We start from the raw sequence: 20,812 nt of genomic DNA, 5'->3' as shown, positions 1-20,812 counted from the left end.
ACCGGTTCCAAAGATATAGCAATTTCTCAAAAATCCTTTTTCGCCGATTTCTTCTTAACTTCTTTATATATATCAAATCCTAAGCTAATATCTTCAGTATTTTATTTATGTGTTTTTTGTTTATTATTGTCATAGTATACGAGAAGATGACTTTGGTCGAATCCATTTGGCAGCTACCAGCCAATAAAATTTCTAGACATTAAAATAAAAAAGAAGATATATAGCATAAAGTCAACTGTCAACAGGCTACCGTCACAAGCCTCTTTCACACATTCTTTTTCAACATTAAAAAAAACACAGCAAATTATACACGCGAAGTTGACACTTCGTGCGTCATTAAATAATGACAAACCGCAAAACTGTTCCATTTTTTCACGTCAGTCCCATCATAAATTTCCAAGAAAAATGAAAAAAAGCGGGAAATTTTGACGACAGAATGTAGAACATCATTAAATTAAATGTTTTTTTTTGCAATCCAATTATTTATATGTTAACGTCATGAAGTGAAGAGTAGACGGGTGGGGAATGGTGAGTTGTAAAGCAGAAGAAGAAATAGGACATTCTAACTCGCATGTCGAATATTGGCTGAGCTGAAGCTGAGGGTAAGCATGCGGGCTTCAATGCCCTATTTCTCTTCCCAGGTGCACATTCTATTTTTCACCATAACCGCCTGGTACTGGTGAGGGGGGGGGGCATGAAGACTCATTTTTTATCAAAATTGTAGTGCTAGCACAGCAGAATAAGCACCCGTGGCGATCAGGAAAGAACTTCATTACTATACGAGGAGAGGGAGAGATTAAGAAGAACTTTTATCGGAGAAGTGGATTCTCCACGATTTTGTATGACTTTGTGTATTTTTGTAGAAGTTCAGATCAAAGTCACATTAAATCAGACGTGACGGTGGATCAAAAATGAATGAAATTATTGGAACAGGTTGTGGCAAATCTATTCAGAATGTACATATCCCCTTCTGATCTGAACAACTGATCTATACATCAATCACACACCAGATTCCAATCAAATCAGAGTCAGATGATCAGAGTAAAGGAAAAAGGGATTGACTGCGGACATTTAACAGCATCGATTCCCCACCTCCATTACTGCTATCAAATATTATCAATGCACATATTTATGAAGAACATTTTTTATATTTTAAACATTTTCATAGAACAATTTTATCGTAATAAGTCAACTCCTTATTTCTAAATACATTTTCCATGATAAATTAATTAAACTGAATAAAAATTGTGCTATACTAGTCATTGCTATGACAATTCCAAAATATATCCTTTGGAAAGTGTAGTCAGGCGAGTATAATCAGATTTAGATCATAGTACTGTCTGACTTTTGAGTAGAGGCAGGGGAGCACAACCAAATTTGGATCGAGATGATCTCCGGCTGTCTGACCTCAGACTGATATCATCTCCACTCCATCAGATTCTGATCAGGATCTCCTCAGTGCGACTACCATTATTTCTGATCAAATTTACTGAATCCAAAACTGATCAATTTATGATCAGAACTGATCTGATCAAGGAAACCACACTACGGTCTGATCAATTTCTGCAAATATTACAAATATGCAGATTTTTTCAAAGTTTAAACATTCTTTGTGATTGATTATCAATTGCTAATTCGAAAAAAATCATAATTCATGATCTAAAATAGTTATATCTATACTAAAGTCTCTAGAAAACTATAAAATACTCCGATAGTCTAAAGGCGTCGATACAATATCTTCCTCACAATGAAAATAGTCTCCTAATTTCATACCATATAACAATATCTCCATCAAAATAAAAATTTAATCAATTAATTGTTCCTATCCCCCGGTCAATTTCATCACGCAATCATTCGATTGCCAGCCCCCAATAAATTTCGAATCAATGATTACCCAATTACTATAAATTGTCTATCACATTATATCTCACAATATTTACTCCATCCTGAACCACCACGTTGTGCTCAATTACTCTACACCCAGATCGATCCGCAGATTATCTAATTCGGTTAATTAATCAATTGCCGTAATTATTGGTGCCCGCAGTGTGTCTGACGATGAGTGAATGAGTTAAGAGAGCGCCAACACACGTTCCCACCCAACTGGAGCTTGATTATCCAAATTTTCTTCTGTTTTTTTTCCATCTTCACCACTTGATGTAGCGTGTCATTACCTCAATTAATATTGATTATACTCGTCGTTATTCTCCTTCAAATGCATCACGCCAGTATTCCACGAAATTAGAACATGATGAGGAAAAAATATTCCCGCATATCCGCTTCGCTGTTTAAGTGCTAAAATTGACTTCACAAAAGAGGAAAAAAATATCATTTTTTTGAAGAAATTAAGACCAAAATTACCGTGGCGTCTGCACGGAGAGAAAATTTCGGTATAAATTATCATAATTATTCTATAAAAGTGTATCATCAGTCAATGTTACCGCTTTCGTTTCAAAGTTAGTTGAGCCAGGTTAGATTTCTCAAGTGCCAATCAATAAAATTACATAAACAAAAACTTGTAAATTACTTGTCAATTTCTTTTTGATTGGAAATTGGAGAAAATTTATATTCTGAATCATTTCCGAGGGAAAAATATTAAATTTTACAGGGGATGAAGAATGAATGGGCACAATGAAAAATATAATAATTTGGTCAAGTACATTATGATGAATCTGGTGACTCGACCTTTGGCATCATTTACCATTGACCTGCACATCGGTCACGACCTCTGGCTCAGGACGCCAGCAATATCATTACACATAGAGCAACACAGGACAATAAATCGCCCTTGTCCAGTGTTCGCACACACATGCACTCTTTACAAATCTCCGCTTGACCCCTGCGTTTTTTCATTGTTCGCCGTACAATACTAGCATTCGGCCATATCGACAAAATATGTTTTCTACCTGAGAATTCAGTTTCTGGTCAATTTTCATTCTCCCCTTTATACGCGCGCGTGCCGTATGGCGTTAAATGTCCACATCCATCTATTTAATCCGTATATTCTTTGAGAGATTTGAAAAAAAAACTATAAACCATTTTCTACAGTTCCTCTTTATTCCAATCGAACCAAGATATGAAATCAATTTTTTTTAATCGGAAAATAATCTGAATGGTTTATAAAAATATGCATCTTGTTTTTTCAGGTTGATGATAAGTAATTAATTTAGTATTTGCAGTGGAAAGAAAGAAAAATACTTCAAGGAAGGATATTATTATACTTGAATCAGGGGTATTGGATTTTTGATGATAAAATTGATAAGAAAATTATTTTCTCAGTATTTTATTATCCACTATGTATAGATTAAGTAATACAGCAATGTTTATCATCAATACGTGCACTCAACCTCTTATGAAAGACTGAAAATTACGAATAAAAAATCACCAAAAGGGTTTACCGTGGAGGATTTTTAGTAATGGCTTCATGTGCCGTAATTTTAAAAATTCAGTAGATTTGTTTTTTTTTGTATGTTCACTCATTATCGATTCACTTTACCTTTGGGATCTCCAAAATAACTCTGCTTCATCTATTACTAACTATTCTATCTCTAACTATTACGAACTATTCCACCAATTTCTCTGATCCATCAAACAAACTAAAGAGTAACGATGTTATCAAATGATGATATCGATGATGTTATCGATGTACACAAATTGAAGATAAATGTTTTTGGATCATTTAATCCGTCTAATTTCCCTGTGTCTTTCAAAAATTTGGGGCCTGACTTTAACCGGAGCCTGACCCAAATCTCCACTTGAAAAATCCCAATAACAGTTCGAAGAATCATTTCCCTGAAGATTAAAATTGCAAATTGAAAATTCTTTTTTTTCCCTCTCCCGAAAAACTGAAAAGTCAACGACAAATAGACTCCCCGAAAGTATTCAAAAATTGTTCTCAATAAAACTAGACAATTAAGCCAATCACTCACCCCTGGCACACGCAGGGCCATTGAAAAACTGCTCTAAATTTTCACGAGTGCTTGACGCGAATAACGAATCCCATCCCATGGGCGGTAGTTTGTGTTGTATGTAACAATACTGGCCACTGACCATCGGCCATCATTGAATATATTCCACCCTCCGTCGATGATTCAATTTGACAATGGTCCATTCCCGGGACAATGCTACGGTCAAATGCAGGAAGGTAGAGGATAATGGACGATAGGGAGAAAGAAGATGGACCAAAGGGAGAGCCGGCTGACCCTTGGCGTGGGTGGATTGCAGTCAAAGCACAAACACACGCCAAAAAATTTCAACACCAGACAGAGACAGAAAACAAACGCCTCCATTTGAAATTTCATCGGTTCAACGCGTGTGAAGTGAAGAAATATATATATATCACGAATGATTTAAGGAGATAAAGAATAAGGAATCTTCATGGAAGACGTTGAAATATCTGATGACTCCGAGAATACGATATTTTCGAAAATTTCAGATCAATGAGAATGAACTTGTGACGAAAATAGATCGCCGGCTGCGTGAGTTTTTCCCTATTTCAACAATTCATCCTTCCCCCCTTATTTGTATTCCACATCCCCACCCTTCATCTCCAATTCACCCTATTTAATCGGACCAATGCAGTGGCCCGGTGCGCGGGGAGAGAATTACCAGAAAAATTATCGGGCTGGCACAGTAGTCTGTAATATTTTCTAAAATTTAAATGATAATTGAGGATTTCAGAAGCGAAGTGATCGAATGAGATGAGTTAACTCATGTCATGGAGATAGGAAAATTTTTATGATAATATTTTTTATAGAAGTCCATTCGATCTACAAAAATGCTTATGATGTAAATTTTGTTATTTTTCTTAGATATTGAGATATTCATAAAAAACTGATCGATAGTCTAAAGGGACTTATCTTGTTTCTCTACTTCGCTACGGATTCCATTCCTGACATTACGAATTTTAATTTAATGGAAAATCAAATCTCTTCTATAATCACTCACTCAAATTGGAAATTCAAGATAATTAATTTTTTAAGGTAATTTTTTAGGTAATTGAAATAACAGATTATTTAATCTTCATTAAGGATTAAAAATTGCGGGAACATAGGATGTTAAAAAAAACTTAAATTTTTTGCAAAAAAAAAATGAATGGGAACTTCGAATATCAACTTAATAAATTAATTGTTCTTTTGCTTCCTCTAGAAAGCCCTCAAGTTTCAATGAGTTTTCTCCTTCATCTGGATATCATTTCTCAAGAAAAGAATATCTTAACAAGAATAATTTTTTCCGTCAGTCTAGACTCGCGAAATTCTCGCTCATTTGAAATCGATTTTTTTTCGAACTGATACACATTTTTTTCGCCGGTAATAAAACCTCCTTTCGAAGAATCAATGGCGGCACATTTGGGGTTACAAATGACCGTAATGAGGCGCAGGTATACCTGGCCCTTTGGGACCGAACGGTTTTTCCAAATCCTCGGAGGATCCAACACCCGGTACAGAGGGCGGACGTATTAACGCCAGAAGGAGGCCCACGATAGAATCCAAAAGGACCCCACACAATGTAACCACTAAGATTCTCATTGCATCCACAGCCACGAACCAAGTTCGTGCTGCGTCATGTCTAGATCAAATGAAAAAGAAACCAATTTTTTCCTGGCGAATTACTATTCCCGATTTCAAGTCCATAGATCTCAAGCTTTTCCCGAAAAACTCGCGCATCCTGATGATACATTTTTCTTTTCCTGTTCTCGCCCTCATTTCCTCCACATATTGACCAGACTTTAAAATAGAGAACAATAAGAAAATTCTTAGAAAACCTTGTCCGAGACCTGACTATTTGATCATGCCCTTGGCAGCTCCCTTGCATTAGAATGTTAAAAGGAAGTGCATCTAACTAATAATTTAACTTCCACTTGAACTCGTGACAAATAATTAATTCAAGTGAAAGATGTTCCTCCTGACGATGGAAACAACGTACATTCAGGATTGGAGATCGAGCCTGGAGGACCCAGCGTGGAAGCAATGTCGATTCCATCGTTGAATCCTAGATTGATCCAACTTGATCAGTATATGCTCCTTCGAATCTCAATCCAATCCTGAAACAGTCCTGTTCTGCCAGGCTGGAGGGACCAGGGTAGGATGAAGCTTCATGTTATTGTCGACTCCAAGACTGACTCAAGCTCAGACGTTAATTTTCCATTCAGCTCATACAATTATTAGGGTCATAAATAGCGTACCTCAATGGGGCCAATTATATTCCACTGAAGTACTTCAAGGAGTTATCAATGATAAGTAATTATTGGGAAATTATCGGAAAATTCGAGACTCTAAGTTTCAGCCTGGACACCTAGTGAATTTTCCAAGTTCATTTAAGCTTGATTCAACCTTGAAAATCTGGGCTTCATCCACATTCGTCGATTCTCAGTAAAATTTGACCCAATTTTCAGTCCATCGTCCATTCGCACCTGAATGGATCTCGGTCCCTGGAGTAAACACCATATTTTTGTGTTGACCCGGAGCAGAGACCATCACCAAGATTTATATTAGGACGTAACAGTTCCCACTAACACATTTACATTTCACTATTTACAATTTCAATGTTTTCCGGAAATTCGGAAAGTCACGATATTTATATTTGAGTCTTATTTGCATTGCTAATGCACCTGATGTATTCATTTTCTGGTTAAATCAGCATAACAATAGGATTCCTTTTCCAGGAATACCAGGAAGCAGAAGGAGAATGGAAAAAAAGAGAATAAAAATTGCGAATCAGCGTTGAAGGATGAATATTCGTTGGGGCCACAAACAACGAATAACCACATTCCAGATGCCCCCGTTGAACCCTCACCCAGTAATTTGAAGGAACAGAGGGCCCTCGAAATTAGCAGGCAAAAGGTAGAAAGATGATTTTCCAAAATAACATGACTACTCTTTGTGGACAATGGAGGGCAATTTTCCCGAGCACCAGCTGCTCACCAACTATCTGATTTATCATCTTCCTTCTCTTTCCCAATATATTCAGGTCTCCACCCACCTATAAAGTCCTTTCGGCGTCGCCAACTCGTTCAGAAAAGGGAGATAAAAAAAAGGAAGAGCGGCAGAGATAATTAATAATGTTCGAACTGCCGAGAAACCCGGAAGGGCACTCTGAAAATCTTGATGAAAGGGAAAAATTGTATCAGATCGATTGATATTTCAGAGGTGGGATACTACTCTATAATGAAAATATTTGATCTATAATTACATTTGAAACAGAGGATTAATGTGAAAGTGGATAATTACGATGGAAATAATAAATTGAAAAATTTCATTTCGATTTAAAAAATAATGAGAAAAAAAATCGTATTTCATTCGAAAATAAAAGGAATGAAATTAATTTTGTGAAATTTAACATATTCTAGAGAATTTTAGAAAATATAAAATAAATTACATTAGGATTATATTCAATAGAAGTCATGTGACAGTTATTTTAGTTTGAATTGAATAACTAAATTTATTTAAATGGTACACAAGAGCTAAATTGTTATGGACAATTATTTGATATTTTGATTCTATTGGAGAACGACTTTTATGGTTTATATTAAGCAGTTTATGTTGTTCTTACAACAACTTTCTTGGAACTGAAAAAAATTGAATATAGATTCTTGTTTTATCCAAATAAAAACCATTTGTCTTCCAAGTTGATGTACATTGAGCAATAACTGCCACATGATGATTTCTGAGTATGAATAATATTTTATGTCTATATAATTTATTTCTGTGAAGTGTTATGAAATATTTCCGACGAAATCTCTCGACAAACGGACATACATAAAAAATATATCTTCAGTTTTCGTGACTCTCCCCAGTGAAAATTCAGTTCAAGTTCAGATCAATGTAATGCAAACAAATATTATCAACACGCAAATGTATATAGAACATTTTTTGTATTTTAAAGATTTTCATAGAACAATTTTATCGTAAGTTCTAACTACATTTCCCATGAATTTCAATTTGATCAGAAAGAATGAAAAATTAATTAAAATGAATAAAAACTGTGTAAAATATATCCTTTGAAAAGTGTAGTCATGTGAGTATGATCAGATTTAGATCATAGTACTTTCAGAATATCTGATCTCTGAGTGAAGACAGGGGAGCCCAACCAAATTTGGATCAGCATGATTTCAGGCTACCTGACCTCAGACTGAGATCATCTCCACTCCATCAAATTCTCATCAGGATCTCCTCAGTGCTGTTCCCATCATTTCCGATCAAATTCACAGCATCAAAATCTGACCAATTTCTGCCAAGAACCGACCTGATCTAAAATCCAACCACAGTCGGACCCATTTCTGACCCTAACTCACGGCTCCCCCACCACAGCATTAATTCTCAACCAAAAATATTGAATAAATTTTTCAACTTCGAAAGAACCTGACTGTTATTCTCCACCAGTGAATAATATCCTCCATAACTTCACCTCTTTTCTCAACTAGTAATGGATGCATGCGATCGTCTTTATAGTACCATAAAATCCCCCGGACATTCATTGCCAGCTTCCAACAACTACCGTGTCATGTATCCTTTAACACCGCCCTACCTCTCCCACCAACCAATTAAATGCGCATCATGAGCTCACTCCTGCAATCAGGTATTTGACACTGTTACATCGTTGAAAAATAATCTCTCCCGTTTCCTAAGTGTGTGTCTCAATTTGAAAGACGTCATGGTGCCTCCCAGCAGATTCACCAGGGAGATTCCTCCCCCTTCGTCTTGGCCCCCTCGGGGCAATCTTTTCAATTTAAAGTCAAGTATTATACCTCGAATTGCATTATGGTTTCCTTCTCTCCCTCGCCCCCAAACGTCTGTTGTGTATGTATACACTGTGAGTGAACTGGTGGGGCAGCTCCTCGTAAGCAAGACTCAATCACGCCGCTTAACCTCCGACCCAGTGGATGGAAAAAAAAAGGACGAACGCACGCGCACCATCACCGACGAATCGGGAGAAAAGTGAACGAGCGATTCTTCAATATCTTCATCAATACCTTTCATTTTTAGAGACTAGGGAAATATGCGGAAATTTAGGGGTCATTTTGGCGTTTTTGCGGGCGAAATTTTTTTTTTGGAATTTGGAGGGTCTGGGAAGGAGGTGGACTTAAGCGGCTGTGGAATTTGATAAAATAATTGTTTAATGTGAATTATTCCAAGTGTATAATATAATTAATATATGTAATGAATATATATAATATAATTAATATATATATTATATAGAATATAATGAGAAATATTCGAAAAATTTTGATGTAACTCTGGCATTAGAAAATTCCGACTTTTTTCCTTTTAATTTCAAATCCAATGTTCTAATGGTAGATATAAAGTCGGTTATGTAATCAACCAAGGGGTGGCTTCATCAATATTTTTCAATTCTCAATTCAATTTTAAAAAACAAAGTCCATGAAATATAAAATCTTTTTTTTTACTTTGAAAATAATTTGCCAAGAAAAAGTTTTGTGTAATGGTTTGCCCTTGAAAATTTTTGAAAAATAAATAGAAATAAAAGATATTTCCAACCAAGTTCTGTATTACGAAAGAAATTGTTGAAGGGAAAATTGATAATTAAATTGATCCTCTGAACTTTAACAGAGACAGTGACGTGAAAAAATCCGCCTCAAAAGCCTCAGTCTTCCTTCAACTATTTTTCTTCCTCATCCAGAACTATTGTTTCTCGCCATTTTCCATTTTCATTCACTTTCCAAAACTTTCAGGGCAAACCACTGGACAAAACTGTACATTTACACATTCGTTCCAAAAATCAATTGATTTAATCTTCCAACCGGTTGAACTCAATTCAAATATCGAGTACCTGTGCACTTTCCGTACATCGCACGTAAACTATTTCTGCATATTCCACTATTCTAATAGTCCACCTCATCCTGAATACCCCTAATACACATCATAACAGCCTTGACTCATGGTCAGACGTAAAAAAATCCCCTCGTTGATCTCCCTCGTGACGTTAATAAGGCGTTACAGCGGCCTGTCTAGGGGGTGGGGGTTCGGGGGGGTGTAAGGGTCAAAACAGATACTTGGAATCTTCCTTTTTATCTTCAATTTTTCCGTATTACCCTATCTCCTCGCAACGCCGTACACACTTTTACCCACAAAGTATGTATTCAGGCACAACTGAGTGGTTTACACGTGATACTGGCTCAGGATCACGAGTGTAGGTAACGTTACGTATCAGAAGAGGTCTCTCGCGCAAACGCTATAACTGACTTCTTGCCCGGTGCATATTACCGGGCTGTTAGAGGGCGGAGTCCGCTGATGAGTTAGCAACGTATTGACTTTATAATAATCACGTTAGCCGGTACCACCAGTGATCCATGATATTACGCGAACGCTCGCGCGAATCTACCGGGTGGTTTCCCCACTCTCTGCTGAATTCCAAGGGCACAAGTGTAAATAGTAATTTTTTCAGTTTAAAGGATCGAATTATTGATGATCGAACTGTACGGAACCAGTTACAACGAAAAATGTTCTAATGCAACTGATAAAAAATATCCCAAATTTGTTGTAAATATTTGAAAGCCTGTAAATTACACGGAAAGGAATTTTGGATACAAATTAGACTTCTAGGGGTTGAAACGTGGGACAAAATGACAAGTAATCACGTTTGAGGTCAAGTTTTGTTGGAAAAAGTAGACGGGAGACTAATTTTTGCGATAAAACTCACCTTCGTCCCTTGTTTTCCCCTCTGGGCATCTAATTTTGCACAAAAATTTGTTTCTGTGTACGAATCTAAGTGGCATTATGCCATAAGGGTAAAATGTAAAATAGTGTAACGTTAATGATAGTGGAAATGACCCTTTATATGGGCTACATCACTTTAAACTATTGAAAACAAAAATTATTGATGAAATAGTTTGAGTTAAGTTGGTTTCAAGTTAATTCGAGTGATGGCGAACGATTATAGTTGACGAATTATCCTAATTGGTGTCTGACATTCTGATGAAGTTGGAAAGTTTTGGGGGGCATGTGATGTCGGGAGAAGAGTGAATAGTACTTCACTATGACGGAGTGGAACAGATTTACTAAGCAATTAACCAGCACTGTGGAAGGAAATTTAATATGTTTAGAATAAAAAACTTGAATATTCCTAGAAGAATTCGAACCGTTTGCAGAGAAAAATATTGTCTATTGTATAACAATAATTTTATCGGAGAGAACTCCATCATTTTATGCTCAAGGATGAGTCCAGTGATCAGGAAGGAATATCAACGTCTCAGACTAAAAGTATTTTCTCAAAATTATTTTCTTCGCCAATGAGAAGGTGGTTGCAAAAAAAAAAACATTTGAATGTTTAGTGAGAATAATTTTCACCGCCAAAATAATTTTATTGTACCGTCACAGTAATTTTCTTCTTTATCGAGATAAAATTTCTCTAACCTAAAATAAAGTGTGGCCATCTTATAGCAATTGGTGATGAGTTTGGGGGTAAAAATGAGGTGAGAAAGGGGGGGTAATTTATACCAAATAATTCTTTCCGAGTAGAACTATTCATTTCTCTGTGGAATTTCTGTCAAATTCCTAAGGAATTTCTCTCGCAGTACTGAAATTCTAAATTAATAAAATTGAATGAATCACTTGTTTAACGGAAGATGATAAATCATATTCATCAGACTGACTGCTTTTATCCCACCCGCTAAATACTGAATAGTCTGGCTGCTTCAACGGTTGGCAGAAACCTGACCTCCAATCTCACCTCAATTTGCCTACACGACCGGCATTTCCAGGCTGAGCAAAAGCCGACCGGTGGTTGGTTTCAGTGTATATCCCGCACCATTCGCCCTATCTGAAATTATGATCTCAAAAATAACTCGTTGGCGCACGAGCGATTCCCACCGGCAAACTCACGGTAATATCGATTAATTCGTGGTGATTTATTTGCTGTGAATCATCAGTTGGGCTTTTGATAAATAACCAGGGAGATGTTCACTCGTTTAATTTGAATTATTTTTCATTCTCGGCGAACTATTGGCAGTGGCACAAGTGCCAGTAAACATATTCCAAATAAATCACAATTCAATTTTAAAACTGTAAGAGATTGGGACGCGAGATATTTCCGAGGAATGAACGATTTGGACAATCAGCTCATTGTCTTTCATTTTATTCCTCATTGAGGACGATATGTCGCCAGTTTAATTTACGAGTTTCAGCTGGACGTAATGGAAGAGACATTAAGTTTTTCTGTTTTTAAAATGTGAGTCCGTACACTGAGAAAGAAATTGTTTCTGCCAAATATTGATTTATTTCGGAGAAGTTCTAAGTTTTTCCATATTTTAGTTCACCATGAAAGTCATACAATAGTTTTACTCATTAGGTTTGAATTATGTTAATTAGATTCTGCTAGACCATAATGATGTTAGCAATAACCTTGACTGAACAACTTCAATAATTATGACCATTAAAAAATTCCTCGGAATTCTTCCCTCCAGAAACTGAGGAATTCAGAAAAATGAAAAATCATCAACGGATTTCATTGACATTGAATGACTCAATCCAAGAACTATAATTTATACTTCTTATAATAAATACTTCTCTGAAGTAAATCAATATTAGGGAAAAATAATTTTTCTTCTCAGTTTAGCCCAAGCGATTGTAGTATGAAAGGAAATGGTTCGCGTCATGTGGTAGGTTTATTACGATTGGGATCAAGATTTTGGGTATTTAAATAACTGAGGGTGACCTGAGGGTGGACTCTTTTTGAAGCCTCTTTTCTAAGACAAAGATTGTATAGTTTGATAGTAAGTGTAAGTGAGAAAATGATTTTCAAAATAAAATTAGGGAATGAGTGTCCTTGAGATGAGAGAATCAAGAGCCCGTCATTTTTGAGTTGAAGTTCGGTTTTGATGACTTCTGAATGCAGATGGAGCATAACTTTTATGAACAGTAAACTATCATATTAATTCAATCAAATATATATGTCCACAACCTTCTCTCAATAAACATCCAATTCTTAATGATTGAGATCCTCCATTTAATTTGTTCCCAAGGCATTAAATGAACCGTGTGATGTCATTGCTGGTGTTCTTGAAAGACAATAACGAGGTCAATGAAAATTGTAGTGCATTTTTTACTCAGATTCGAATTAAATAAATATCCTATTCTCATCATTTGGATCCCACATTTGGATTGTTCCTGAGGCAGCAAATTAACCGAATATGGTATCATTGCTGATGCTCTTGAAGGACAATAACGAATTCAATGAAAATTGTGGTGGATTTTTTCCTCAGATTCTGTTAACCAGACAATTTCCCCCTGTCCTGTGGTGTCCTGCTACAGTCCGGCTACCATATCGGGCGAAAAGGGTAGGGAAAAAAATTCAAGGGTGGATACATATTTATTTTTCTCAACACCCGGCGCATACCGGTATTCCCCTGATCGATTTAGTGCCAAATGTCGTCGTGTTTTACACTCGGTAATAATAGTTGAAATCGATGTAGTCAATATTTCAAAAAAAAAAGTCACCCCTTCACGAACACCGTCCAAGTGTCATGTACTACATCCCCTCTTGCTGGACATTGTGCTGGAGTTGATAGGGAGCCCATCGACACGTTGTCTGTCAATGAAAATCAGGGTAACTCCGGGCTTTTTTTATCGTTCAAAGTACATAACTCATTTTTTAAGGATTTTTTTTTTTTGCCTTTCACCAATAAAATTTCTGGACCAATGATCTCCGGGATTACAAAGGGGTGGAGAATGACCACGTGGAGCAGTGAAGGACATTGGATAATATTCTCTCTTCATATTTCAAGTGACCCTTTCGTATGCTTCAAAGAAGGGACAAAAATCTTGAAGAGTTCGAGGGTGACGCACATGTTATCGGCTTGTGCAGGGGGGGGGAGAGGACACAGTGAAAAACCCATACAGGAATGGTATTCGCACGACTTGAGGATGGAGTCTCTGGAGGATTGCTCTATTCGTTGGCTTCGTCCCTTATTGATATACCGAATAAACACATGGTCAGGGATGGGGGATCTGCTATCAGGTAAATAAGTCAGAGCCCAGGAAATTCTCAGACATTTTGTTGAGGGATTCAGGGGCTGTTATTCAGTAATAAAAACGAGCTTTTGAATGAATAAGGACTTTTTTGAGGACTGTTGCAGTTTCTGATTAGTTAACCCCAGGGGTGGGAATGAAAGGGGGATGAAAAAAGGGAATTAAATCCGATTCAAACTTCTTTTAACTTCAATCGTGGATAATTAATGATAATTTTCAATGAATTTGACGAAGTTGAACATTAAATAATTAATTACAATTGGAGCTTTAAAGAATTAAATTATGAGGGATTTTGTGATCAACGTTCTGGATGTGGAGGAGTTTTTGATCTCGAAATCTTGTTTGATCTTCTTAGTCGATAGCTGATTTGGATTGTTCTCAGTGAATAATCCAAATGAGTCAGTAATTCAACGGTCAAACTGCCAGTGTGAACCCTATGAGTTGACAGAAACTCGAGGGCCTCCCAGTCAACTGATCTTCCACTAAAAAAATTTATTCGATCCTATTTAATCCCAGGGAGACCGGAATAAATATGACGAATCTACCCATCAATCCACATGAATCGTTCAAGAAGATGGAACCACTTACAGTCTTGGTTTTAAATTCCCCAGGAGTCAAAGCAATGTTTGACATGGAAATGTTGAAAGATGCATTAAACATCCTCGCATAGTGCTCACTTTTCTCTCTCTCTATCTCTTTTTTTTTCTACCAAAGCTTTCATTCCCTTCTCTCATATGAACCCATGGTTACATCAACGTTACCCACACACTCCCTCCAGGACCACCCGTCCATTGTCCAGTCAATGTTTATTTAAGCAAACGAAAAGGAACTTTCTCTCGGTTATTCTCCCTATTCCCAGCTCTCCTGTACCATCGACTCGTTCTTCCGCCTTTTTGGATCGCTAACCTCTGTTTCCGGTGTGGCCTGGGGATCGATACAGTCCCCGAGTAGTTGTGCATATATTCACCAGTACAAATAGAAGTGGGAGCGTGGGAGTACGTGAACTGAGGAGAGAAAAAAAAAAGTAAACGCATCTTGGGTCGCATGGGAGAGTTTCACGGCTGTCCATTTTGGGTGAAATGGGGGAGACTATTGTCCGGCAAATGACATCAGGGTTATTGCATTATTTAAAGAGCCTCCACTTGAAAAAAAAAACGTCTTATGCTGACGACCCCTAGAGTGCCACTCACGCGGTGGTTTCCTACGTCGAGGTTGAAAAATCTCGGGGGTTGACGGATTTATCGTAGGGGAATTCGTCGAGGAATTTTTCGATGGACGCGATTCTTTAGGCGCCTAATTTTATTGGGTTTATGAGCTTTTAAGGGGAGACAGGGGGGAGGTAACAATTCGATGATGTAAAGAAAACGCGGAAAAGTGGTTTAGGGGAATTATTCCCGAATTTAATGGAGCGAAAACGGGGCAGCAGCATTCGGATCTACTATCTGATTCAGTATTCAATTATAAATAAATATTTCACAATTGTAATTACATTTCAAAACCCCTCATGCAATTCAATAACAAAGTGGTAAAACCAGATAAGTCACCTCTGACTATTGACCAGATTTTAAGGAATATCTCCAAATCTAAAACAGATAGAAAAATTTTTATCGAAACCATTTTTATGGAGCAAATTCAGAGCTACAATAAATGTTCTCACAAGAATTCCGCTATCTCTCTTAGATTCAGAGGTATTGCTCAAAAACTGGACTGAGAGATAAATCAACTAATCTCGGTTTACCACTCATTACTACTGAATTTATTTCTTGATGATCTTCTACTACTGATTTTGTTGATCTAAGCAATAATTCCTCGACAACTTGTTTGTTTCTCTCCCAGAGTAGGAGCTGTTGTACTCATTATCTCAACTCATCGTTCCTATAATGACGGACTTTCTCCGTCATTCATCTGCTCTTCGATTATCCAACATTTTCCGGATCTTTGGACTTCCAATTTTCCATACAACAAAAGCTGTCAAAATTTCATGGATTAATCTATTTTACCTGGAGAAATGCTGTGTTTCCCTTGGATGCCAGCACTCCGGTGATCGGGCAGGGTAATCGGCGCAGCAGAGGGCGGTGACAGGTGCGGATGTGTCGCTGAGTTACCACCTGACGCACCCGTAGTAGGACAGACATTGTGCGGTGACGTTCTCTTGAATGATTGCTCAGTCCGCCACGCGACCTCACCGTCTCCTCTCCACACTTTTCCTGGAAAGAAATGGTAAGTGAAATTAAATAGGATCATAATTATTGGCTGTTGGAAACGATAATGGAATTCCAGTGACTTTTGATTATCAATTTTTGGTGCAGTGCCACTGATCAAATTCTGAACTTTCAGCGGCAAAATGTCTCGAAATTTCAGTCCGACTGCGACAAAAATTTTCGAAATTCGTTATGAAAATTTCCGACAGTGCAGCTCATTCAATATTATTGGGATTCACGAAACCCCTTTTCATGTTCATGATTCAGGCAGCTCTCTGCCAACATCTCCGAACAATCCCTGCACCCCTCCCCTCCCCACCCCAGTCCCAAGTAAAAATCCAATATTCCCTCCAAAATAAATGACCGAAGTAGAATAATATTGACGTATTCCCGTAAATGAGCGAAGTGCCCTGGAAACCGTCGAGATAACTTATAACCGAAATGCGAAAGACGTAATGTAATAACCCCAGGGGTGGCTGATCCACTCTGTGTGGACCTTATGTTACAGAACTGAGTGAATATGTGTGTAGACGAATGAGTAGCACTGAGAAACGAAAACGAAATGGCTTCTCTCCCCCTCGAAGTTACCGTCATGTGTAATTAGCAAAACGACCCCACCCTCGCATCAGAACAGTGAGACATCCCCTCAGTTTCTCGTCGAATGTTCCAGGCAGCATTTTTCCGGGGCTCTTTCCCTCGTTTCCCTTAATTTTTCCGAGAACAATGACCCCAACCCCCAACCCCCTTGTGAATATTGTTCCAGGGACTGCAGTGTCTAATTACATGGGGAGAAAGACCGATGGAAAGAATGACTCTCCAGTTATAATTTATCGTCGAAGAATATTGAAGAAATTTCGGGAGAGAAAATAATCGAAAATTTCACGGTGGTTTTTTCTTTTGTCTTGCTCTTATTTTTTTTTTCTTCGGGGCTTTGAATAAAATCAAATTTTCATTTTTCACTGGTGGGTGATTAATTATTAGTCATCGGGGTGGAAGGAACTTGTGGAAATCTTGGGTTGGCGGGAGAGTAAATGGATGGGTGGAGAGAATAGTGGTGGAGAAATAATGGGGGTGAGGGGGTGGAGTCCGTCTGCATTGGGAGTACGGTTCACAGGCGGAAAGGAAAGGAGGAAAGAAAATTGTGGCGCTAACTAAGGGCGTCGGCTAATCAATATCATTGGAGAAATGGTCAATGCCCTCTCGTGTTTCTCTCCGTAGTCATCTCTATTATATAAATGTCAATGGAATTTTCAAGTTGATGATGGGAATTGACTGATCGGTTGGATATGGGAGAGTTACGCGAGTGGAAATTCGGGTCAGGTGCGGTGAGTCGGGATCAGAAATTGATCGGGCCGTAGTCAGGTTTGATATGATCAGGTCGGTCTGAGTCAGAAATTTATCAGGTTTTCATTCGGTTAATTTGATGGGTAATTAGGGCATCGACAGTGAGGAGATGTTGATCAGAAGCTGATGGAATGGTGATGATCTCAGTCTGAGGTCAGGCCTGAAATCATTCTGATGCAAATTTGATTGTCCTCTCCTGGATTTACTGAGAAGTTGAATATTCTGAAAGTACTATGACCTGCATCTGATCATATTCATGTGACTACACTTGTCAAAGGATATATTTCGGAATTGTCACGGTAACGAGTTATATGACATCGTAACACAGTTTTTATTCAACTTAATTAATTTTTAATTTTTCCTGTTCAAGTTTATATTCATAAAAAATGTATTTAAAAATAAGGAGTTGACTTATTATAATAAAATTGTTGTCTGTAAATGTTTAAAATCCAAAAAATGTTCCATATAAATCCATAATATGCATTATGGATTTTATGTGCATTCCATAATATTTGTTTGCAGCATTTCAAGTGGGGAATTAACGCTGCAAAATGTCCGCAGATCGTCTGACTCTGATTTGATTGTAATCTAACATGGGACTAATGCATAGATCAGTTATTCATATCAGAAGTGGATACGTACAGTCCTGAGTAGATTTGGGCCTAAGGAGCATCATCCGAACTGGATCAAATGATTTCATCGATTTCAGATCAATTTGATATGATCGAATCCTCACGACAAACGCCGTTATACAATTGATCAGAACCTGATCTAATTATTTCATCACTTTTTGATCGATCGCCAGGGTCAGTTTGATCTGAACCTGAAGTGAATTTCCACTCGGTGATGCTGCACCGGATACATTTGATTCGACAGTCGCGTGGCCTCGGTTGAAAGCCCGATGAGGACTCTTTCCTTTATTTTTCACAGCGGAAAATATCGGAGTTCTTAATTTCCTTTCGTGAAGAGAGAGGGAGATGTGGGGTCCGACAAAAGCCCGCGGGCAATGGGGCTCCCTAACATGCACCGCACGGATACAACACGGGCCAGCGGTTCCTTTAATCTCGTGGTGTTTGCATGCCCCGATATCCCCTCCTACATATACTCCCTCCACCGGTATTCACGTTTTATTCAGTCAACCCCCGACAATTGTGCGGTAAAAATCGTGCTCAGAGGAAATTACATTATTTTTGTACGAAAAATATTCAGAAAATTGAAGACATTAAATAAAATTGGTCATTTTTGAATTCCACGTTTGAATTATTCTCTTTTTGTTCACTTTATTGAAATTTATTTCTTATATATTATATTTGAAAAAGGATATTGATTTTTATATTATTAAAAATATGAATATTTTCAAGAGTTGGAACGATGAAAAGTTTTATTATTCTGGGCTTTTAAGGATGATGTCGATTAAATAATAAATTTCCTGAGGAAATGGGAATTGTTTGCAAATTCCAAACATCATTTACATCACTCCTTCAATTTTAGATTAATTTTCTCAATAAAATAACAGTAAATCAGTTACAAAATTACCTTCCTCATTTGAATGAAATATTAATATAGACCAATTTTCTATTATTTTTTACTGTCAGCTAATGAACGAATAAACAAATGATAAACAATTCTCATTTCACATCTGATTGACCCCCATAAACAACAACAATCATTGAAATTCCCGAAAAACCCGAACAATGTCATGGTAATTCACTGAGTAATAACTCATTTTCTCATCTTCTTCTCTAACAATAAAAAAATTATTCTCTCAAAAAAAAACACCATCAACTCCAATAATTTTTCATTCTCTCTCCTCTCCATCGGACTAAGACCAGCCCATACAATGAATCCATTGCCGTTCTTCATCCCTCCAATTCCCTTTTCTCTCCCATTCCAAATCACCCTAACCGACAGAAACCCTCGGTTTGCATTCCCACTATTTCCAACTCCATCCCACCCAGCGACTCTATTCACCCGGGTTTATCACTGTCCAGATAACAACGATTTACCTACACACCAGGTTCCCCTTTCTCCACCTCAACTTTCCATTCAGGGGGCGAGAGGGTGGAGGGGTTTGGAACTTGATGAAGAGGTTGGACGACGTCGAGCAGTGGACGACTCCAGCCACCTTGCATTCAGGAGTATTTCAGTCTAACGGCCCCCACGGGAATTGCTTGACCCACCATTCCACCCCTCGTTTTCACCATAATGGTCCTCTACATTACTTATTCCAGGGTAACAACTGGACAGTCAAACAATTCTTAGCAATTCAAAATACCCCGGTGGAAAATGTTGAAGAAAAATCCGATTCTTTCGCCCTATCGCGATTAAGGGGAACCAAAATGAACTTAAAAAAATTTCGGTTGATGGAAATGACTGGGGGATGACGTTCGATGAATAGGGGGATGAAAAAATTGGACTGAGAGAAAAATTTAGTAAAATGAAGCCATGATTTTATGACTATTTATTATTTATTTTCTTGTTATTTATTTATCATTTTATTATTTTTTGACCCAACCACTCGGAGTCAGCCATTCAGCGTTAGGGGGCAGTTAAGAAAAAAATTTAATTGCAGTAAACTTTAGGGAGCGAGGGTGGGGTAAATTGAATTGACTGGAAATTTTGTCTATTTCTGTCAGAATCCCCTCATATATCGGAATTCACCCAATATTTATTTTCCTTCTCTGAGAACTTTCAAATTTCCCCTGGTTCCCCTTTAATTCATTATTTCATGTGGAAGAAAAAACGTTTGAAATTTGTTTAATCTCCGGGGTCTGGACTTGGGAAATTGGAAATTCTTTCTTGACCAAGAAGTACAGTGGCGCAGCTAGCGGGGGTGATCGAGTCCAAGGGGTAAGTTGGAGTGGCTGGATAAAACGTTCGATATAAGATTAATAGTGGAGCACCCATAGGCCTCGGCAAGACGAGAGGGTGCTCGCCAATACTGATTCTCCTTTGAAGGTGGACCCAAGGGTAGACACGACCAAATTGAATCGTGTTTAGGATGGAGAGGAGAAGTCGGGAGAACCACTCTGACCCCTCGATTTTTTTACCGCTTCGTTGCAACACCTTTTAAACTCAGGAGTCTATCGTTGTGCATCGGATAAACACAGGACTCATTTTTCCGAATTTTTGAGGAATTTTATGAAGGCGTCACATTAATTTGAGTATTATGAGTTGGTACACAATTGCGGATTAATTAGCCACTTTTCCCGAGCATATTTTATTTTGAATTCGAGTATATTTTTTGGTCAATCGCAGTATATTTGCTTTTGAATATCAATA

At 37.7% G+C, this 20,812-nt stretch overlaps 1 protein-coding gene across 3 annotated transcripts in view; it reads right to left on the bottom strand.

Moving 5' to 3' along the window:
* Positions 1-20,812, bottom strand: part of LOC135161107 (POU domain, class 2, transcription factor 1-like) — a 123,906-nt gene that overhangs the window by 47,957 nt on the left and 55,137 nt on the right. For all 3 annotated transcript variants that reach the window (XM_064118399.1, XM_064118398.1, XM_064118400.1), the window contains exon 3: positions 15,986-16,192. In XM_064118399.1, the coding sequence (XP_063974469.1) occupies positions 15,986-16,192 (207 nt within the window). The remainder of the gene's footprint in view (positions 1-15,985; positions 16,193-20,812) is intronic.

This window comes from Diachasmimorpha longicaudata, chromosome 4 (genome assembly GCF_034640455.1).
Source record: "Diachasmimorpha longicaudata isolate KC_UGA_2023 chromosome 4, iyDiaLong2, whole genome shotgun sequence".
Taxonomy (NCBI): domain Eukaryota; kingdom Metazoa; phylum Arthropoda; class Insecta; order Hymenoptera; family Braconidae; genus Diachasmimorpha; species Diachasmimorpha longicaudata.
This window is presented reverse-complemented; position numbering and strand designations above follow the sequence as displayed.